The sequence below is a fragment of the Lissotriton helveticus genome, chromosome 9, assembly GCF_964261635.1.
Source record: "Lissotriton helveticus chromosome 9, aLisHel1.1, whole genome shotgun sequence".
Classification (NCBI taxonomy): Eukaryota; Metazoa; Chordata; class Amphibia; order Caudata; family Salamandridae; genus Lissotriton; species Lissotriton helveticus.
In genome coordinates this window covers 785,244,018-785,268,025 of record NC_136070.1, presented here as the reverse complement: position 1 = coordinate 785,268,025, position 24,008 = coordinate 785,244,018, and the positions used below count along the sequence as shown (strand labels likewise).

Genomic DNA, 24,008 nt, shown 5'->3' with positions numbered 1-24,008 from the left:
CTGCCCCTCTTTACCCTCACTCAGGTAAGTCCTATTTTAAAGACGATCCTCCTGAACCCATCTACCCACAGAGCAAAAAAAATCACACATGCAAGTGAGAATTGTCCCAACTGGTTTCAGTCTGAAAGGGCCTTGTCAAAAAACATAAGGAGACTGCATATCGGCCTCCGGAACCAAAATTAGACAAGCATGATCTAAGTAAACCAGGTTCTTATGACCTTTTGCCAAATTGTGCATTTCCTTCCTATAGGCATCAAGAGGATAGTGCTTGCAGAACACACTTGGGGTACCCAGTTAGCTGACCTTCACAGCACTCTAGCAAGCAGATACATAGAAAATGAAACTCAAGTCATGCTGACTGGTGGAATGTGCATTGAAATACAAAAGGTAATCAATCTGGTAAAGGTGTTCATGAATGCAGCTTTGTTTGTGTTAATGGTACTATGCCTGGTTCATGGCTTAGTTCCCATTTGTGTGGTAACTGTGGGTGAATGTCAGACTGCCCCATCTCAGGTGTGTAAAAATGGAGGTATTGTCTATTTGCAAAGAATATATTCACAAAATCCCATAGAGTGCAAATAAAGTGGAGAGGAATGGGAATATTCCTTGTTTATGATATAAAAGAGAACCATGGGATTAACGAGGTGCCGCATACCCTCCTTTGAAATGACCACTGGAAGAAACGTCTTTAAGCATAGGAAGCATGATTTCCATGCCTTATACTTAAACATTCTTATATATAGACAAATGTTAACAGAACTGTCACACAAAAGATACTGTGGAAGGGTCTCCACAACAAGCTCCCTATTCCAGCTGAGAACATTCTCTTGCAACCAAGATCTGCAGCCTTGATAACCATCTCTGGTACCTTACACAAGAGGACGGGTCCATGCTCCCAACCTCTGAAATGGTGCAAAAGCTGGGTGGTCCACAATAAAGTTGGACTGATTGCTCAGTAGCGAATTTCTATGCCTGGGAATGAGTGTTTCAAGACAGAGATGGCAAGACCCAATCCTCCCTGTTTGCTGACATACCACATCACAGTCACATTGTCCATCAATGTCTGGACAGACCATTTGCAAAGGGAAGAAAATAAGGCCTTAAGCACCAACCAGATTTCCCTCAGTTCCACAAGGCTGATATTAAGTACCAAATCATCTGAAGACAAGGGGTCTCTGAACTCCAGCTCCTCCAGATGATCACCCCAACAACAGTGAAGAGAGAGTGTGTAGGACACCACAGCAGCCATGGCTTTTGAAGACCAGGAGTACATTCCATGTGACAGGTGCTGTTCCAAGGACCACCAAGTCAGATTTGCCCCAGTGTCCCCGGAGATCATTATGGTATCCACTACATCTCGCCCTCTGCTGGAACCACTGCAGAGGCACCACTGGAGAGTCTCATATGCCAGACTGTGTACATAAGGATGCAGAAAATCAGCAGACCTTGGAGAACCATCAAATTGGAATTCAAGCTCCTGACCGAAACCTTAGAATCATATCCCAAATGTCTCAGACACTCTGGAGAGGACTGAAAGCAGGATGCGATGTTGTGTTCAGTACAGCTCCTATGTACAGGAAGAGCGCGGAGGGCTCTAGGAGAGACTTAGGTGCATTGATTGAAAACATTAAGGAACTGCAGAGATGCTGTTTCTGGCTAGAAAAGGAAAACCATTGTGGTGAACCGGATTTAAGCCGCTAGGCCTCCAGGTACAGATATGCTGAAATGTCAGCACTCCTGAGATGGGCCACGACTGCTATCATCACCTTAACAATGACTTGAGATGGTATTTTGATTGAAGAGAAAGAGGGAGAGAGATGGGGGTAGGGGACTGCTAAAAGAGTAGGACATGCCATCCTTCTACAATTGGAAATACCCATATGTCTGATGTGATGGATTTCCAGGCAACTAAAACATGCTTCTGCAAGACCAACTGAAGAAGCTTTCCTAGTGGTGCTGCGGAAGAGGAGGAGAAGGACTGCTAAGCCTGACAGCTTTCTTTGTTCCTACACACCCCGAAGAGTTGGTTCTGCTACTGGAGGGGCTGCACAGGCTGGTAAAAATGTAATGAAAAACCGCTCTAAACCCCTTTGACTTATCTGAATTGTCAATAGTCCTTTGTTGGGGACCGCAGGCCCCAAGATCGTGTGGTAACCGTACTTAGTTTAAACCGCTCTAGGGCAGCATCAGCTTTAAAATAAATAGCCATGCCAGGTTAACCAGTAACAATTGGGCATCACTTGAGAAGCCTGTAAACCTGAACCGTGCAGGTCGAATGAGAGGAATCGAGGAGTCCATTGCTCTGGGTACAGAGCGAACTGATTTCAATCCACGCTAGGTTCCTGCCAGGAAGCATCCTGTCCGTCTACTGCACTACTTCTGCGAATGGTCTGGAAGAATGGTTAGCACCATTTGCACACTATCCCAAAAGGCTTATTTATATCTGCTGGCACCGGGAATTCAGAATAGACTTGCGTCAGAGGTAGGGCGCCTGAAAAGTCTCCGGTGCCAGAGCTGGCAGAGCTACTAGTAGGGGCATCCCGTCTGGAGGTATCTTCACCATGTCTGGTCCCAGAGATTACCTTAATATAAGCAGGCAGCACTGAAGATACTTACTTTTGCAGCATCTCGGGGAAGAGTCACCATGTCTCTTATTTCTGTGACGTCTCCTCTTCTCTCTGAAGGGTGTTGAAGATGGGGTCACCTCAAATGAGAGCAGAACGTGAACGCCATTGAGACAGAACCAATGCTCATCACAGGTCATAAACCACCTGGCCTCGCACTTTGTGATGGCCTTGGGGTTTATACTTTGACATAGGTGGCATGACCTGGCATCATGTCTGGGCATTCAAGCATCAAAGACCCATCTCACGAAGGTCTGTAATATACATCTGCCCTCCACAGTCATGACAGGGCTTAAAACCAGACTTCTTGGGAGGGGATATTTTCTCTACTAAGTTCGAAAAATAGAGGAAAAACTGACAGAATGCCAAGAGAGATAGCTCTAGATCCACACCACAAAAAAACTGAAAAAAGGTAACCAACATTGATGGGCCGAGGCGAGCGCTATATGGCTCACCATTTCCGGTTCCTAGATGGATCCTGCATCCCCCCACTGTTGAAGGAAAACTGTAAAAAAATTCTAGATATAGTCTGTCCCCCCTAGCTATTTAACAGATGGGAAATCTGTAGGTATGTATGGTAGGTAAGTATCCATCAGAAGGTGTGTGTATTTCTAACTTTGTACATGTATGTGTGACACGTTGACAGAGAAGGGAGAGGCACAGGGACAGCAGCTTTGCTATAACTGTCCTAGCACTCAACCTGGCAGAGTGCCACATGCTGCTCAAAGCAGTCTTCCCCACAATGCAGGGGTCAGTTCTCAGCAGAATCTTGTCCACTTAGGGAGTGCACTTCTGAAATATGTGCAAGGACCTTGCACTGCAGCAGGGTTAATTAAGCCGCTCCAGGGAAGGGTCTTGATCCCAAAAGGGGGTCATGCCCTCCTTTCCAATGAAAGTGTGAGGTCTACTGTGCAAACCTTACATTGTTAATCATAAGACTTGGTTCATGAGCTACAGAGAACAGTTCATGATGCAAAACATGTGAATACATAGAGAAGGAAAACCCTCTCCTCCTTGGATCATACTGAGGAGAAAAAATGGAATTAAATAAAAATCACGTTTCCCCATTTCTACATATAACTCCCGTACAAATACAGTGAGAATTCATTACCAACTTCCAACCTGAAAAGACCAAGCCTAAAAATATCCAATGTTTTAACCTAAATTCAATCCTCTCCTCCCATGTGTACCAAAATAAATCTAATTCAAAGGTACAAGTATGAATTTAATTACCTTCTCAAGTCCGTTGAGCACGGGAATCAGGAACCGGACATCTGGCAGCCGTTTCTGGTACAGATCACGTACTCGTTTCACCAGCTCTGGTGATGGGGGTACTGGATGGTTTAGAACAAAATACAGCATTGACTAAACAAAGAGAATTACTCAGGAAACAAAATGAAACATGAAAGAAAATATTTAGCAAACACTTCCCACATCTCCACTCTTGCACACAAAGTTATACTCCTGTGCTGCATCAGTAGATATAACTTGTACTAAACAATATCTGAATAACATCACTATAGGCTGGCTTTAGGATGAGCATAGATGCATGTTATTTTCAATGCTTTCCATGGTTGATACTGATGGGGCCTTTTTAACTTGGCCAGGGGTAAGCACGCTGGCGTTTAAGATGTATTTGTCCCTCACTTACTGAGTGTATACAAAGATCACCTCATGGATGTTCTTCTGCCCCTCCCCTGAGGCAGGCAGGCATTCCATTTTTTCCAATGTCTTAAAAAGAAGAAACCAGTTGTATTTCCTATAGACTCCCGTTCCTGATCAATGCAGGTGAACAAGTTAATTCCCTTCGGTAACGCTCTTTCTGGTGGATACTTTATCTAACCACATATTAATCACCTTCAGAATTTCCCCTGACACCAGCTTGGATCCGGAAACTTTTACACAGCAGTTCTCCTGCACACCGGTAGGTTGTGCAAGGCAACTCCACATTGACTTTGTTCTGCTCGGATGTGATGAACAGAGCCACAAACGTGCCATCCCTGTGAGCTGATGTCAGTTTTTCTATCAACACTGTCTGCACCCTGAGACGCTGAGCATGAAATCCAATCAGACTACCAAGGTCAGATCTCTAGCTTGAGACCTTTCAAAATCACTCAATAGAACTGGGTGGGCAATGAGGAATCTGTGGTTAGATGCAATATCCATCAGAAACAGCATTACCTAAGTAACCTGTTCGTCTGATGGGTACCTCAAACCGCAGATACCTCACCTTCATAACAGACACCAAGGCAATACCTCCGAAGGTGGAGGGTCTTTGTAATGGACTCAGACCAAAAAGTCCCATGCGCTGACACCATTTGCTTTCAAGGCTGGCCACGCCCCGGAGTTGGAGAGCTCCAACAGCAAATTGGCTTTGACCAGTATACAGATTTAAGGACATGGAATATTATTAAAGGATAGAGTCCAATTCACGGAACGGGAGGTTTGGTGAGGAATCTGCAGTTAGATAGAGTCTCTACCAGAAAGAGTGTTACCAAAGGTAAGTAACTTACTCTTCTGATATAGACTTGTAACTGCAGATTCCTCGTCTTTTGAATAGATACTAAAGCAGTACGTATTTGGAGATGGGTCTGTGGGATGGACTCAAACCAAAAAATTATTTAGGAGCGAGCAAGCAAAATGCCCCTCTCAGTGAACCTGGCTATCCAGGAAGTAGTGCTTTGTGAATGTATGGAGTGACACAACCCGTAGCTGTCTGACAGATGTTCAGGATAGGACATGCGCAAGACAAATCAGTGGTAACAGCCTTGGCTCTGGTGACATAAGCTTGCACCCTTTCCGGAGGCTACTTCGTGGCCAATGCATGGCAGATCTTAATACAGAACAGAATCCAGCATGAGAGAGTCTTTCTCTGCACAGCTTTGCCTTTTTTTGCTCCTGCAAACCCCACAAAGAGCTTATCGTCCACTCAGTGTTCTCTGGTACGATTGATATAAAAGTGCAGTGCTTTCTTGGTGTCCAAGTGATGGAATCTCTCTTCCTCCTTAGAGAGGTGCGGCAGACGAACGCAGGTATAGTGATATTCTGACTGACGTGGAACGGAATCACACCTTTCGGCAAGAAGGATGCTTGAGTCTGCAGAACCAGTTTGTTTAGGAAGGTGGTGGTGTACAGCAGGTAGACAGAGAGCCTGAAGCTCACTTGCATGCCGCACCAATACCAAGGTGACAGGGAACACAGTCTTGAGAGTATAAAGCTGAAAAGAACAGCTGTGAATCAGCTTAAAGGGAATACACATCAATAAGTGAGGACCAAGTTAAGGTAGCACTGTGGCATGACGAAGGGAGAAGGAAGAAAGATATGTTGTAGTGCTTTCAAAAATGCATCCCAGGTGATTTAAACAAGGAGGGCTCACTTGGCAACCGGGAAAAAGGCCAAAGGAGCCCAAAGGTAACATTTTAGCTGGGCCCAGAGCAAAGCCTTGCCATGCAAGAGAAAAAAAACACATCAGATACCTTTGCCTGAAGGAAGTCAATCTGCTGGGTGCAGCACAAAGCTACAAATTTGTTCCAATAACCAGCGTATACGGTCTTCATCGAGAGCCACCTGGCTGCTAAGAAGTATGAAGGTATTGAGATGTCACCGCACCATCTCCAAGCATGAGGGAGATTGCGAAGGCCTGGGTTGATTACCCGGTGCCATTGCTTAAACAGCATTTCCTCTCAGAGGGTCTGATCGGAAGACAGGTGCTTATGTCCTGGAGCTCTGGATACCATACTCTTCGTACTTAATCAGGGGCCAATAGAATGACTTGAGCCCAGTCCATCCTGATGTTCAGAACTGGGGGCAGATGAGGTAGAAGTTATGCATCGGTTCCCACTGTCAGCTCTGGAATGGGTAGGGAGAAGGGTAGGACACTGACTCAATTGCGGTCCAATAACCAATACTGTAGATCTTTTGCAATCTCCTCGAAATCAGGATGCAGTCAGAGAGGTCCCCTTGCTATTGGGTCAACTGAGACTTCACATTTCAATGCATAGCCCGCAAATTCCACCTGGCGTTCTTGACAAGCAGGATGCTGGAGGCCATCAGTGCCTGCAGCCTCAGAGTTTACCTCAGACACAGGCCGAAAGATCCAGATCATATCCTGACTCCCTGGAGTCTCTTTTTGGGGGAAAGGCACAAAATCGAACCGTGTCCAAAATGGTTCCTAGGAAGGTGAGCATATGAGAAGAAGTCAGAGATCTTTTCAGGACGCTGATAGTGTGACCCCCAAAAAGATAACAGGTGGTCAGATGTAGCAGGGAGGTGGTTGACAACTGCATGGGGTGAGCATGCCTTTAAAGCCAGGTCATCAAGGTAGGGAAAGACTGGGAACCCTGACCTCCAAAGATGTGCTGCTACCACTGCCATCACTTTCGTGAACATCTGAAAGGCATCGGTGAGACCAAAGCGGTTTAATTCATCGGTTCACAAAGGAGCCGGAGAAAGCTTTGACCCAGGCCCCTAAGAGGGTATCAGAGATTACCTCATTTAAACGTAGTCAGTAGTGGTTTGCCCTGGCTGAAGTACTTCGGTCAGGTCATTGGTTTTGATGTCTAAGGTGGGAAGATGGAGTTCAAGTACTTTGGCCACCCTCCACAAAAAGACTGCAAGGCAGCACTTTCTTGATTGGCGGGACCTGGTGGTGAGACGAGGCTGGAATCAGGAGCGATTTCAAGACTACTGACATATTTGAGTTTTCTTTGTGGTATGGTTGGCCAAATTCACCTCCTACATCAAAGTGATTATCTGAATCTGTACCTAACAAGAAATGTAGTGTATGACATTTGCCTTAAGGAGGTAGGATGCTAAGATGGTCAGATAGAGAGGGCTGCCGTTCGACAGAAACTCAGTGCAGCCTCAGATGAGGTCAAAGTGGCACCAACACCATGTTGAAGAGCACAATGGACACTTTGTCCTTCTGCAACAGTGGAGGCTGCCTCAGTGTAGACGCTTTGGAAATCGGTGTGGAGTCATAGTCAGCACAGGAGGTATGAGGGGCCTAGTGATGGGTTTCGACGGTCCAACTGGTGCTGAGGGCCAACCCTACTGCTAAGTCCTAGATGGAGATCCTCTCAGCTCTTTTGGGCCGGCAGGCACGGCAGAGAAAGCCTGAAGGATCTGAAGATCTGGAGCATTACCTTGATGAAGTCTAGGATCTGCCTCAGTGTCAATGATGGCCCTCGTGGTGTGCCAAATAAGTTGCGGGATGGGCTCAAACATCGATTGACTTTAGAAGTGAGATTTAGAGGGACAACAACACCCTCACACCGTCTCAGGAGTATGAGAATGGTGAAAAGGGGCTAAGTCGAGCTTGGATTTTCAATGACTTACAGGAAGACTTGCAACATGACATCCTCAGGATCGATTCCAGAGACTTCTGGCCCTGGAGTCGGATTGGACCTTGGACTAGTTGCGACGTGGAGTCTTCTGGTTCTTGGCGATATGGAAGTTCACCTTGCAGTCCCGTATGGTATTAGGGTTCATCAAAGCGAAGTCACTGCAGGCCTTGGAGTCGTGACTCAATTCAAGGCACCACAGGCAAACCTAAAGAGAATCTGTTAAATATATTTGCTTGTGATGGTCCTTACAAGGTTTAAAACATTTTGTTTTTGGAGGTGAAATTGCCCTTGCACATTGCAAATTTTGAGGTAAATAGGTCTCAAAGAGACAAGCAGTAGCTCTGGATCTGCGTCTGGTGGCACAGAAATAAAGGAACTGTCATCAGCGCGCTGTAGTTGACACTATTTTGGCCCTGTACATCATTCCCAGGGAGGAACGGTGTAAGTGTAGAGCTGCACGGTGCCAAATACTGGTGCGCACACGTAATGCTCTAAAGTTTTCACATCCAGTCTGACGCCAGGGGGAATATTCAAAAGGTGAGAAATCTGTAGTTCGAACTCTCTATCACAGGAGTGCGCAAACTTTTAAGAACCACAACCCACATAGAATGAAAAACGTTTGTGACCCACCTACCTTGAAATTACAGGAGGGTGATTTTTAGATGGAACTAATGAATTGTGTGGTAGCACCATGTCATTTACAGACAACACGGTTTCCACTGAAATTGCCACTAAGTTTCCACAGACAAAGTTTTACTGACAAAACTATACAGCACTCAAATGATATGTGAAAATTAGGTTTCTGTGAATATCTATCAACAAAGTGACTTTACTTGATTTGATCCTATTAAAATCTGTTTCCAGCACAGCTTAGAACTGCAAAAAAATGAACTTAATTTGTGCTTTTTTAACTGCTAAATGCATCCCATCTGCATGTATTTACTTTGGCAAAAAAAACATTCTTAAATTGACATATAATTCACTTTACAGTCAGAGAAAAAAGTAAACAATAATCCCATGTTAGAAGAATAAACAAGTTGTCAGAAGACATAGCCTGACATTTGACCTCTATTGTTTAGGCATCGCAAATGTGACAAGATAAACACAGAATTTAAATGCATCTTGATTTATTGCACAGACTTTACCGACCCATCACAAATCGGCTCGTGACCCACAGATTGCGAAACACTGCTTTATCAAGAGCTAAGAAAGTCAGGAGGGTGATACATTGCACAACTTGAAAAGGAATCACAACTTTTGGCAAAAAAAGACGCCTCTGTCCTCAGCACAAGTTTGTCTGGAAAAAAGGTTATGTAGAGTGTCGCCACTAAGAGCCTGAAGCTCACTTATGTGACAAGTTGAAGTAATACTGACAAGGAAAATAGTTATCAGAGTAATAAGACACAACGAGCAGCTATGTATTGGCTCGAAGGAAGTATACATAAGGAAAGTCGGATCCAAACGAAGATCCCACTGTGGCAGCATAAAGGGTTTAGCGGGGAATGTGTGTTAAGCCTTTTGGAAACAATATCAGAAAATTTTATTTAAACAAGGATTGCTGGTTGGCAAACACAAAAATGCCAAAAGGACCAACAAATATCCTTTAATGGTGTCCACTGCAAGCCATGCAGGGTCAAAGAGAAAACAAATAAGGCACCTGCCAGTTTAGCGTGCAAAGGATTTGTGTTGTGGACACTGCACCTCACCAGAAATATGTCCTAGCACCTGGTGCAAATTAACTTTGAAGAGAGAAACTGTGCATTAAGGATAACATCCACAGCTTAAGGAGTGAGATCGAATGCTGTCAACTGCTGCCGCTCAGTCTCCACGCATTGAGATGTAGACTGTGCAGGCCAGGGTATGGAGCCCTGTCCTGATGTTGCAAGAGAACATCCTCCCAAAATGGAAACCTGGTTGGGGAACAGGTGCTAATGCCCAGAAATTCTGGATACCACAGTCTATTGGCCCAATACGGGGTCACTAAGATGACTTGGGTTATACCATTCCTGATCTACTTCAGAACTCTGGGCAGGAGAGGTAGTGGTGGAAAGGCATATAGCAGTCCCGTGCTGTACTCTAGTTGGGATGAGTCTCCCATAAAGAGCTTCTTCAGAACTGCACCGCGCAAAAGCGTTGACACTGCGTGCTCTTGGTGGTGGTGAAAAGATCCTGCCAGGGATATCCCCTTTGTTGGAAGATGCCTGGCACCACCTTGGGGTGCAACCACCATTTGTGATCTGCCAGGCTCCGTCAGCAGAGGTTGTCAGCCTTGGTGTTCAAAGATCCCATCAGGTGGGTCGTGACCAGGGAAATGCCCTGTAGTGTCTGTGTGAGAAAGTGCCATCTTTCTTGCCTTAGTATGCCCCCACTTTTTTCTGAACTGCTGATGTGCGTTGAGTGAGTGTGCCCTGGGTTCCTGCCAACCAGGTACCCAGGGCCCGTGTTCCTTTCCTAAAACTGTGTTGAAACTAAAAACCCAATTGGCCTCTCTGGCCACCTGTCAGCCCCTAGTAAATGGTACCCTAGGTACCCAGGGCATGGTGACCTGAGAAGACCCCTGAGGGCTGCAGCACTTATTGTGCCACCCTCAGGGGCCCTGTATCCTGGCACCCACATGCTGCCTTTGCAGGCTGAGTGCCTAAGTACAGAACTAAACCAAGAGTCGACATGGCACACATCCCAGTGTGCCATGCCCACAGAACCCACTGCCCTGGCATATTTCAGTCACCCCTCTAGCTGGGTGCACTATGCCAGAGGTGTGGGCACAGGTGCATGAGCCCTGTACCCCTACAGTACCCAGGGCCATTCCTGGGCACTGTAAGTGCAGTGATGCCATTAAGAGTATATGGTGCTGGGAGGTTGTCATTACGAACTCCACAGCACCATAATGGCTACACTGAAGACTGACAAGTTTGGTACCAAACTTCTCAGCACATTAAACCCGCACTGATGCCAGTGTGGGATTTAATGGAAAATGCACCATAGGGCATCTTAGAGATACCCTCTGAAATCCTAACCTACAATCCACGTCTGGGCTGAGTGGCTGCAGAGGTTGCCATGCAGCAGACATGTTGCTGGACCCCTGGGTGGAGAGCCCCCGCTCTCCTGGGCCTGCAACAATGCACATCCTGGGCGAGGTGTTAGGTATCCTCCCCCAGGATGGGCAGGGGGAAGCTTCAAAGGCATGCCACCTCTGTGAGCTTCTCCAGACCATTTGCTGTACCCAGAAACAGGCCCCCACCAGTTCTAACCCCCACTCTGGGGGTAAGACTGGCGGGAAAAACTATGTCAGGAAGGGGGGGTGCCAACCTGTGCCAACCGCACCCCTCAGGTGGGGGAGACGGGGTGAAGCACGACCGCGGGCTCCGGCCATCTTGTAGATGGGGAGCCCTGCCCAATCCCAGCTAGACTCCTGTCCCCCTCCCACAGGAGAGGAGCAGACTAGGGGGTGTACTCACCCCAGGGCAGGGACCCACTGGTCACTCCTTGCCCTACCTGTAACACCCCTGAATTCAATATTTAGGAGCTCCCTGAACCTTCCTTCCTCAGATCCCGATACCAAAAGAAGAAAGAAGATCAAGAAGAAGACGACCCGCCGTGTAGCTGCTAACAACAGGATGACAACAACTGATTTGGCCCCAGCCCTACTGGCCTATCGATCCTGGAACCTGCTCCTGCCTGATCCCGGCGACTCCTGCGGACAGCAACTTTGGGACACCAGGAGGACCTGCCTGCCTTGACCCTCTTAAAGACTTTGACTCCCATCAGCAGAGGCTCTGCTGCAACAACCCACCTGGTGCCAACCAGGAAGCTCCGGACCAGCCCACTCTGCACCCAGGCCGGACCCAACCGAACCAAGACCACAAAGACATCCCGCCGGCGACTGGGACCCGAAGTCCAGTGCCCAAAGACCCTCCTCGACGAACCAACCAACCAACGCCTGCAGACTCAGAACCAGGGGCCACCCCAACCGCAACCAGCCGAGGGTAAGCTTTTCCGACACCCAAAGACACCCCCGCACCCGGCGCCCTACAGCCCCCTGTGCCTCCCTTTGGGGTACCTACCTGTGCTCAAAGATCCCAAATTACCTCTTGAAGTGCTGGTCGCCCCTGGAGAGTCTCTGTCCCCGAGCCTGCAGCATTTGTTCCTTTTTAGGTCTCGCCTGTCGATGCGCATGCGCATCGAGCAAGCGAGACTATAGGGGCTCATCCAGACTTTATCTAACTTGCAAGGAATCGTGGCGATTCCTTGCAGTGCCCGTGACTTTTAAGCTCAATGCGCATGTGCATTGAGCTTAAAAGCGCGTGCACATGCCCCCAGCCGCCTGCCTTGCCTACTCTCTCTCACAGCCTCCCCCAGCTCCGCCCCCTCACTACTTGATTGCACGGCCGCTAGGCCGTGCCTCCCCTACTCTCCTCCCCCCTCCTCCTCTCCTCCCCTGCCTGCCTGCCGCTAGGCCGTGCCTCCCCTACTCTCCTCCCCCCTCCTCCTCCTACTGCCGTGTCGCACCTCTCCCCTCTCCGCCCCCTCCCCTGCCAGCCGTGTTACGGTGAAAGGCTTGTTTGTTTATTTTACCCGCCGTGTCTCTGCTGCTTCCCCCTGTCCTGTCTCTCCTCCTCTCCCTCTCTATACCCTCCCCCTCCCCCCACCACTCCCATCAAGTCCCTCTGGCCCTTCCCTCCTCCCCGGACCCCTCCTCCCCTGCCCCCTCCTCCCCTGCCCCCTCCACCCTTTCTTGTTGTTACTACGTAAATGGTAGTCTGCCAGCACCGCCCATCCTAGGAACTCCAGCACAAGCTTCTCCTGCCTCCGCCCAGAACTGTAACCAAACACTCAGCACAAGCTTTTCCCAATTCAACTTCAGACCGCCCTCCGCTTCACTGCCCAGAACTGTGTCGGAAGTGCGGGTCGGTTTGTGGCATATTCACCTTCCACCTCTAGCAGTCGCAGCACTTCTTACAGAATTCTGCGAAGTCGCTAATGCATCCAGGTGTTTCTTTTTCTGCTCTTACCTGCACGTTTGTACAAAGTAGGCATAGGACAATTTGGTTTGTATCCAGGTGTTTATTTACGTTGACAACTTCCTGCCGCAGATCTTTCAGTACGTAAAGGAAAGCCCCTTAACCCTAGTTATCGTAAAATGCATATCTCGCCCACCCAGACCTCTCTGCTATTGGTAAGGCGCGTGTCAGGGTTCTCTTTGAGCTCTCTAAAACAAAACATGATAACATGCGCCCAACATAAACAAAGTCTACATGCTTTAACAAACAGGACTCAGGGATCCGGGGTCACACATACTCCAGCTGCCTTTTGTCTCCGGCCAGCATGTGTTTGTGGGGGCGGGGCGATAACCTCCTGTTATCTCACTGGCTGTGTCTTATAAAACATATACACGCACATTAACATTTAGAAACACCTGGTAGGGGCGTAAAACAAGGGATTTTTCATTTGCATGGACCGGCAAGCAGAGTCAGGAATAGAAGGGGTCGAATCAACAGAGAAATCGACACCATGTTTGGCTAAAAGGAATGTCTCTTTCACAAATAGAAAAGACCGTCACTCCTGCTTAGAAAATCGCCTCCAAGCAGTTTAGCCTTGCCTTGTCTGTGTTTTGAGCAAAACAAGTGTCAGCCCTACTTCGTGACTTTTGCACGTCGTAAGTACGAAACCTGTAATCTTCAATGTTTAACGATGTTTTTATTAATTAGCCTCACCAAACCCATCTGCACACAATTGGGACTTGCCATTGTTTTGACCCTTCGCGCAGCCCCATCTCTTCCTTCCAGTTGCTTATTGTCAACTTTTTAAAGTTTAGAAAGTATTCTTTCCAGGTGACTATTTGTCTGCCCACTCTTATTGGGTGGGTGGATGTACAGCCATTTCTCCAACAACCCTTACTTTTTAAATATATTAAAATAAATATTCAGTCTTTCTTTGTAGTGCTGCTTAAGCGGGGCGGACATACGCGGAGATGCAGCTAAATAGGCTCTGCCTCCTGGTTCGAGTTAGTCACTTTTAGCATCCGTCAGATTTGTCCGACTATCTGAAAACAGATTTCTACCAGCAGAAACCCTCAACATCAGACTAGTAATTTCATATCCAGCCGGAAGAAGCCTATTTCTCTTTTTTAATTTGAGATTTCTTTGGGTTTTCCTCCTCTCTCAACGCCACCTCTATTTTAACAACCCCCCACACACACACTTCTTCCTGCATTCCTCCTCCTCTTCTCAGCTCTCTCGCCCCTGCCTCTCCTCTATTTCACTGTGTGCTCTGTGTCTCGACTGCCTTCCCCGCCCATGCCCAGCCTCTTTTTTTTTAATTTGAGATTTCTTTGGGTTTTCCTCCTCTCTCAACGCCACCTCTATTTTAACAACCCCCCACACACACACTTCTTCCTGCATTCCTCCTCCTCTTCTCAGCTCTCTCGCCCCTGCCTCTCCTCTATTTCACTGTGTGCTCTGTGTCTCGACTGCCTTCCCCGCCCATGCCCAGCCTCTTTCATCTTCCCCTCCCACACCGCCTCCCCTCTGCCCATTAATCCATTACCAGCAGCCGGTCCAAGAGAAGCTACTGTCTCCGGAGCTTGGCCGGGAGGGGTGCTGCTGTGCCCGGACCTCCCAGAGCAGCCACTGCACCCCCTCACCATCGACTAACCCTCCCTCTCCTCACCCGCCTCCTGCCGGGGTTATTGGTGGAGAGCCTTCATCCACCGCCTTTGTGCGCTGGGCGGACGCCGCCCCTTTTCTTATCTCTCCTGCAGCAAGCTACCTGATGACTCCAGGGGCCGGAGAGATCTTCAGTGCCACCCTCCCCCACCGGCACCATCCATCATCTTAGCTAGAAAGAGCAGAGAAACCACTGCCCTGCGGCACTTTCCACAACTTCCAGGTTAGAATTGAATCTTGTAGCAGGCGACCACCTACGTTAAAACAATTTATAGAGTACCTACAGAATGGTATCTTAAGGCGCCGAGAGCGGAAGTTAACATTAAAGCACGTTGGTGCTTCGTGGGCCACCGCTGGATGGCAAGTTGGGCCGGATTCCAATCTGCGGTTGCAGCAGCACATCCGCACTTCATTCTTCAAAGCCACACCATTTTGAAAGGTTTTTCAAAAAACTATTCTGATGTGAGACCCCCTCCCACACACACACACGCAACCACTGTTGTTTGTTGATGATCCCCCCAAAACACTTACTTCTGGCTAGGGGCCTGACAGAACACATGCAAGTACAGTTTATTTATATGCCCCCTTATTTAACATATCTCTTGGTGTTGAGTTGAGACACATCAGCCCAATGCTGCTGTTACCCAGGGGTCACTTGTAAAGGACAGGAGGGCCGCTTAGCTCCCTTTGTTAGTTTTTGGAGGGCAGTGTGATGACCCACTTTGTGGGATAGTTCAGAGTCAGGTAGCCTGCACTTCTGCCACGGTCTCACTAATTCAGAACGCATTTTTTTTTTACTGCCTCATTAGTTAACCGCCCCACCTCCACTTTGTTGTCTAGTTGGCAGACTCAGCTGAGAGGCCAACAACTGAATGGGTGCATGCAATAGGTCTCGGAGCATTTGAGTTAGAGCTTTTAGATTTGTTTATGGCTTTTTTTCTTTGTAATTCTTTAGCATTGCCTACAGGAAACAAAAATGCTAAAGATAAAAAAAAAAACCCATAAACAATTCTAAAAGCACAAACTCTAATGCTGCGAGACCTATTGCATTTCCAATGCCACCTCCAGCCACATTTAAAATTACATACTAATATACACATAAGACAGAAGTAATACAAAGGGGACATGTGACACCTTTTGTTACAAACAACACATTACTTAATTATTATTAACATATACACACACTCTTAACATCACCCTCACACAACAAAACTATCACACTCTTTCACACCCGCTCAGTAACGCTAAAACAACATCTCCCTCATACACCATCACACACCTTCAGCCTCACACACACTTACTCACCCTCACACTAACACACTCACACACTCTCTTACGCAAATAACTTCACTCATCCTCCCCCCCTCACACCCCCTAACACTCTACGCGATTGCAGCCTGGAATCCCTGATAACTTTTCTTGTATCCGTGGCTGGCATTCAGTCATCCCAACGTAAACTGGTGCATTTGTCTTTTCTTAGCTGAAAATAATTTTCTATATTTCTATTGCATGATTGATTGAAATACTTTATCGGACAATCGTTCACATTCTAGATAGACAACTTGTACATCACACCCCTCGATGCATTTCGGGTTCGCGCCTTGTCCTTCCTCAAATGGTAAATACTTTTAGGGATGAAAAGGCGCCGGGTCCTGCTGCGTTGTTTTCATTTATATTTCAGACTCGTGCTGTCAATGTCTCAACTACGCTTAAACACACAGGACGAACAATGACAGTTTATTAAATGTATAATTCTGTTTTTATCAGCTCTGAAGTAGCCTCCCTACCGAGCGAGTGCTATTTAATAACAATAAATACAACACATAAGCTCAAAATATTTTTTGTAAAATGTACCTATCGCATTTCATTCTTTTTCACATATAAGAAGATAATTGGGCTTTTCACGGGCAATCAGTAAGACGCTACCTCACCCTCACTGACACTCACTCACACTCAATCACTCTCACCCTCACTCACCAGCAACGCCTCACCCTCAACGCCTCACCCTCAAATCCTCACTCACCCTCACTCTCACTCATCCTCAATCACCCTCAACATCACACACTCACTCACCCTCACTCACCCTCAACACCTCACCCTCACTCACCCTCAACAATTCACCCACACTCACCCTCCCTCACCCTCAATTCCTCACCCACACCCTCAACACTTCACCCTAAACACCTCACTCATCCTCAACGCCTCCCCCTCCCCCTCACTCACCCTCACTCACCCTCAACACCTCACCATCACTAACACTCAACACCTCACCCTCACTAACTCACACTCAATCACCCTCAACACCTCACCCTCAACACCTCACCCTCAACACCTCACCCTCAACACCTCACCTTCAAAACCTCAACCTCAACAACTCACCCTCAACACCTCACCCTCACTCACTCTCACTCACCCTCACTCACACTCACTCACACTCAGTCACCCTCACTCACCCTCACTCACCCTCAACTCCTCACTCACCCTCACTCATCCTCACTCACCCTCAACACCTCACCCTCACCATCACCCACCCTCAACCCCTCATCCTAACTCGCAATAACCCTCCCTCACCCTCACCCTCACTCACTCTCACTCTCACTCACCCTCAACACCTCACTCACCCTCAACACCTCACTCACACTCAACTCCTCACTCACCCCCACCCTCACTCACCCTCAACACCTCACTCACACTCAACTCCTCACTCACCCCCACCCTCACTCACCCTCAACACCTCACCCTCACACAGTGCAATAGGTCTCGTAGGATTTTTAGTTACAGCTTTTACAATTGTTTATTGCTTTTTTGATTTGTAATTCTTTAGCATTGGCAAAAAAAAATAAAAATGCAAAAGATTTACAACAAAAAACCCATAAACAATTCTAAATGCACTAACTCTAATGCTGCGAGACCTATTGCATTTCCAATGCTTGTTTACCTTTCCCATTGGATAACATTGAGCGCCCGACGGCTCAAGAGTACCCTGCACCCAGAGTGCCACTGGCTGTGCCACCTTTGTCCTATCCTACTACCCCCTTGCCCATAGCAAGTGACCCGGAGCCCAGCTCCCACAGCCGCGTGGCCTGCTAGCCAGCAGCCACCAACCAGAGGCCGCCTTTCCCTCATTGGATATATTTGGGCCTACCTACCTCTGCACCCTGCCGGCCCTGCGCTGCTGGGGCGGAACCGACTGTACTTACCTGACCCTGGGGGACACCTGAGTCTATACCCGGAACCTTAACTTCGCCAGCCAAGTACTCACCTGTAAACCGGTAACTCACTTACCTGCCACTGGATAACATTGACCCATTTTGACTCGAACATTTTCTAAGTGTGAAGTTTTTAAAACTGCAAATATTCATATAAAATCAGCCGAAGTCCGAATTCCGAAGTACTCACCTGCAAGCAGGCGAGAAGCCAGTACTGTACCTTGCAGCCCAGTATTGAACCACAAAAGTAATCCTTACCGGGTTTACTAGTAATCTGTATTTTCACCATAGGAACTCAGTGTATGCTTTTCTATTAAATTTCTTCTAAGTGCCTACTTTTGAAAACTTGAAATATTCTATAAAAATCATACGAAATACTGAAACACAATTACCTACCTGTTTTAAGTTCAGACCCCAGTGCTGGCCCTAGAAGCCCAGTACTAGATTACAAAAGTAACACGATCATACTTTACCTGCAACCTGAATTTTCTCCCATTGAATAACATTGCCAGATTGTCATCGAAAAGTTTCTAAGTGTGAACTTTTAAAACAGCTTTATATTCATGAAAATTCACCACAGTAACTAAAACGTTTTTGCTAATCTGGTTTCAGCTTAGACCCCAGGACTGAATCTAGGATCTAGCCCTGGAACTACTAAAGTAATCTGTACTGTAATCAACTGTACTTTTATGGTAACAATTCATTGAGCTCAATACTAAAGTGTGTCTAGACTTGAGTTGCCTTCAGCAACTCCTGTACCTATTGTGTTCACCACCTTTATTGCTTCCTTGCACAGTAATTACATAAGAGTTCTCATATCTAGCAAAGTATATTTTTAAGCCTGTTGGTTCTAAAAATAAAACAACTATATCTTACTGTCTTACTGCTCGACCAAGCTAACACTTTTGAGAGTAAGGTCAGTCCTGACTTTAACCTCCGTTATACCTTTGGGGTTTGTGGACTCTATACACACTGTACTTCATTATTGTCCAGTATATATAGAGCCACTTTCTCTCAGTCTGTCAAATCCAGAGGTGAAGAGCCTTTTGGCAAAGAACCCAGGACTCCATACCACCCTGCTTGTTGAATTACCACATGGAGGTGTACAGTCCTTAAGGACCTGAACCAGACTCTCTTTGATCGATGGTAAGAAGGATTCAGGGCCAGGTGAATAGATGGCAACTCAATCACGTTAATGTGGAGTAGGGTTTAAGTCAGAATCTAGAGTACTCTGATCTCTGCCTCTCCCAAATGATCTCCCCAATTCAGCTAAGAAGCATCCAACACCAGAGTCAGCTATGGGTAGGGAAAGGAGTATGTCTGCTTCTGGTCCAATTGCGGCCGAGCAGCCACCACTGCAGAACTTTTGCAGTCTCCTCTGAAACTTGAATGCTATCTGACAGGTTACCTTGGTGACGGGCCTAATGAGACTTCAGGTTCCACTGCAGAACCTGATAATGCCACTTAGGCGACTTCCAGCAAACAGGGGGCCAAGAGGCCTTAGAGACACTCTCATTGAGACACTGGGTCAAGGCTGAAACATTGGGATCATAGCCCGAATGTCCTGAACATTTTGTGACAGAAGGAAGCCGCTGAACTGCACTGCATCTAAAATTGCTCCAATGAAAGGGAGCCTCTGCAAAGGATTCAGGTGTGACTTTGGAATGTAATAGTGAACCCCAATGACGTCAGGAGGTTTGCCGTTGTCTGAAGGTGGTCTACCATTGACTATTGAGAGCTTGCCTTCATCAGCCAGTCGTCCAAGTAGGGTGAAAACTGGTATCCATGACCTCCAAAGGTGTGCTACCAACGCAGTCATCACTTTAGTGAACATCAGAGGGGCACTAGTGAGGCAGAAGGGGAGCACAAAATATGCATCCTGCATGTCCATGGATACCATCCAGTTGCCTGGATCCAGGGCAGACAGAACCTGGGACAATGTGAGCATCTTGAATATGTCCTTTAACAGGAAGGCATACAGAGGGCTGTGATCTAAAATAGGACAAATATATTCGTCCTCCGTCGGCACAAAGAAATAGCAGGAGTAACAACCAGTCCCTATTTCCAATGGCGGTACACACACTATGGCCCCTTTGGACAAGACAGCTTGCACCGCCTGCATTAAAATGGCAGGATGCTCCTTAAAAAGCGATGTTGATATAAGAGGTAGATGCAGTGGGTCAGAAAAGAATTGAAAAGCATAGCACAATGAACGATTGGCATGATCCTTGTGTAGACTGTGATTCTTTGGTATCCTTGAAGAAAGTGTTCTATCGAGCCTCCTGCAGGGTAGACATGTTTCACTAAGGGCACATTAAAGTGCTTTGGAGGCTGATGCTGCAAGGTTGGGGGGACTGGAACGATTGCTCTTCAGTGTCTCTGACAAAGGACTGAGCTACCTTTGGGAGGAGGAGGTGAGCCATGCCTTTGGGGAAAGTCTTGGTGGAGAGTCTGGTGATGCCTGTGCACCAACCCTCTGGAGTAACTCTGAAAGGCCAAAATTGATGGGGAAACTGCCTGACAGGCGCTGAAAGGTCCAAGGAACTCAGTATGGCTCAGCTCTTCTTGAAGTGTTCCAGGACTGGATCTGCTTTCTTGCCAAAGAGGTGAGACCTGTCAAAAGGTATATCCATAAGCGAAGCCTGGATATCTCTAGAGAAACTCAAAGATTTCATCCAAAGATAGAGCCAGAATGCCACATTGGTGCAGTCTGCTCAACCCAAGCAATCAGTAGCACCCAGGTAAATATCTAATGACCTATATGGCTGCAGCTTGACCATCGTAAATGGCTTGAGCCAGAGAGACCTGCAAGCCTTCAGGTGCTGCCAGCAAGATCTCGCTGACCATGTCCTAAATGGCGCAAAACTATTGGTTAAGCAGGCAACTGCCATTGACAGGACTCAAGGTTAGGCTATGCTGGCCGATGAGGACATGTTTCCCAAATGCCTCAGTTCTCTTTGATTTTTTGTTTGGAGGTTATTGGAAATAAATTGGGGTTTACCTTCCTGGTAGAAACCTGAACTACCAGAATCTCTTAAGTCGAATGCTAAGTCAGAAAATCGGCGGTCACTGGTGCCTGGCAACATGTTCAGTGGAGGGCAAGAAAAATGCTTTGTCCAAGGGCCCATCAATGTGTCAGTAAGGGCTTCATTTAATGACAGCAAAGGCTCAGAGGAAACCTGCCCAGAGTGTAACACCTCTGTGAGTATATTAGTCTTTATCTACTCATACGGGAGTCATAGCCCAAAACCTCAGGTTTATGTCTAATAACCATAGCAAAGGGAGTACTTTACTCCAGTGGGGGTCTGGGGAGGAAATCAACTTCGTATAAGGGAGTATAAAGACCACTGGCCTCCTATAAATCATGCAGAGATTGTCATCATCATAGTGAGGGGCCACATCATCCTCATTTCCATTGCCCTCTCTGATGGCGGGCTGACTCATCAAAGTCCAAGCCAAAATGTAGTGGAGCATCTGAAGGTGTCTCCATGACAGTGCCAGTGTTCTATCTGAATCTGAGGAAATAGGAAACAAGTGTGTCCAAGTGAATTTCGGAGGGTACGTCAGTCCTGGCTGAGATGAGCATGGCTTGGAGTTTGGCACTAGTAGCAGGTATGGGTCGTTCTCTGGGGCCATCTGGCTGGTGTCACACTTGAAGGGACTGGCACATATTTTGGTGTTGTAGTCAATGTGGACACCAAAGCCGATTTTGAGAGTCACAAATTACATTGAGTACGGATACAATGGCAGTAACCAGACTGGAGAGCCATGAAAAATAGCATTCCTCCCTTTTTAACACACAATAATCAATCTGTAGGTGATACTAGTAGTTACACGCTCTGATGCTTTCCCAATTTAACGCAAGAGGACCTAGCAAATCTTTTGATTTGATTTGATAAAAGTCAAGTCAGGAACTCCAAACAATTATTTTCACCAAAAGTCTCAAGAGTAGTATTTACCTGTTTCGCTGCTCTAATATGGTCACTTCTTAATCAATCAATACTGGGGTCGAACCCAGTTCCTTTAAAAGGGCAATCATCGCACCCATTTTAAAGAAAGCTGGGTCAGATCCTTTGGATTTGAAAAAGGACATGCATATTCCCTCCTGCCATAACTACTTGAGGCTCATGTAGCTCATCATCTCTGCTCATTTTTAGAGGAGGCAGACTTCCTGGGACCCGTGTCAAGCGGGTTTCCGGCCAGCACATTCTACGGACAGTGGTAACACTCAAGCTTTGGTGCTACTTGACTTGTCTGCTCCTTTGACACGGTCGACCATACCCTCTTGGCTGACCAGGACTCGGCCATCAACTGGATCATCTCATTTTTGAGAGATAGAGGTCAATCAGTTAGGCTATCCCAGTTCAATTCAGCAGAGGTCAAACTAAACTGTGGGGTGCCACAGGGCTCCTCTCGTTTTCCTCATCTTTAAACATCTACATTCGCCCCTTGATCAGCTCTCTTAAAAAGAAAGAAATCAATATCTTCAGCTACGATGACATACAACTGCTATTCACGATCAACGATAGTCCCACGTCTAGTCAGCAGGTCAAGTCACAATGCTATTCATACGCGAATGGATAAACAGTAATCACCTGAAGTTAAACTCTGATAAAACAGAGATTGTTACTAAAAAGAAATAAGGTTGACGGCTGCAATCACTCCTTCTCGCCCAGTGAGATGGGCTTGCCTCCCCTGGCCAAAAAGGCGATGAAAAGCCTTGGGGCCATCAATGATGAGGAGTTATCTTTTAGGCAGCAGGTAGGCACAATGACATTGGCATGCTTCGGGCAACTCTGGTGCATAAAAAAGATAAAGAAATTCCTTACTAGGGAGGCAGACATCCAAGTTACAATAGCTTTAGTGTAGTCACAAATCGACTATGCCAATTCTCCTTATTTGGGCCTCTCCCAATATCTTCTGTGTAGGTCCAGCTAATTCAAAATCAGGCTGCCCGACTAATATACCATCTACCCAAATATGGACACATCTCTCAGGTGACTAAGGAACTCCACTGGTTGTCTGTGGCACAGAGAACCTATGTTCAAGGTGCGCTGTACAGTCTTTAAGGCCTTACAAATGGACTGCCCCGCCTTTGTAAAATCCTATGTTAGTAAAGCACAAGTTACTTACCTTTGGTAACGATGTATCTGTAAGAGACATTAGTTAGTGATAGATTCCTTACCTTAGAATTACCCCCAGACGTCAGACTGGATCCGGAAAGTTTTCGTCAGCAGTACCCCTGCGCGTCGGAAGGTGACGTTGTGCGGCTCCGCGTACATCGTAGGCGTCGTGATCGCCAGGATGACATCGCGGCAGCTACTTAGACGCCGCCCTCGTGTGCTAATGTCAGTTCTGGACACGACTTTCTGCGCTAGGAACGGAGAGCCATGCAAGATACTGACCACTGGTGTATTGAAATTAGGGCCCTAAAAGGGATGACCTTAACCCTAGAAATCAGTTCGCAGAACAGTAAGGATGGGTGGGGCGGTAAAGAATCTATCACAAACTATTGTCTCTTACAGATATATAGTTACGGAAGGTAAGTAACTTGTGCATCAGAAAGAGACACATTAGTGATAGATTCCTTACCTTAGAATAGATACCTCAGCAATATCAACCCCGGTGGTGGGTCTGCGAACCAGAATCACACCAGAAAGTCACGGAGAACAGAACGGCCAAAGAAGCAGTCTCTCTGGACTTGGCCGTCAAGGCAATAATGCTAAGTAAAAGTGTGCAGTGAGGCCCACGTGGCTGCCTGACAGATGTCTTGCAGGGGGACACCATGTCCCAATGCAGTAATAGCTGCTGTCGCCCTGGTAAAATGGGCGCGCAGGCCCACCGGAGGTTCCTTTTTAGCCAGAGAATAACAGGCTTTTATAAACAAGACGACCCAGCGGGAAATAGTCCTCTTGTGTACAGCCCGGCCTTTCTTAGCGCCTACGTAGCCAACAAAGAGCTGGTCATCCACCCGGAACTGTTGTGTGCGATTGAGGTAAAATGAGAGCGCACGTTTTTGGTAAATACGGTGGATCCTCTCTTCCTCTCTGGAAGGGTGCGGAAGTGTTAAGAAAGTGGCCAGGGTGATAGTTTGCCCAATGTGGAAGGCAGTAACAACCTTTGGCAAGAAGGAAGGACGAGTGCGGAGCACAACCTTGTCCGGAT

General features: G+C 47.1%; 1 protein-coding gene across 3 annotated transcripts in view; it reads right to left on the bottom strand.

The window, feature by feature from the left end:
- Positions 1–24,008, bottom strand: part of SYMPK (symplekin scaffold protein) — a 1,116,254-nt gene that overhangs the window by 292,760 nt on the left and 799,486 nt on the right. For all 3 annotated transcript variants that reach the window (XM_078660908.1, XM_078660909.1, XM_078660907.1), the window contains one exon: positions 3,858–3,958. In XM_078660908.1, the coding sequence (XP_078517034.1) occupies positions 3,858–3,958 (101 nt within the window). The remainder of the gene's footprint in view (positions 1–3,857; positions 3,959–24,008) is intronic.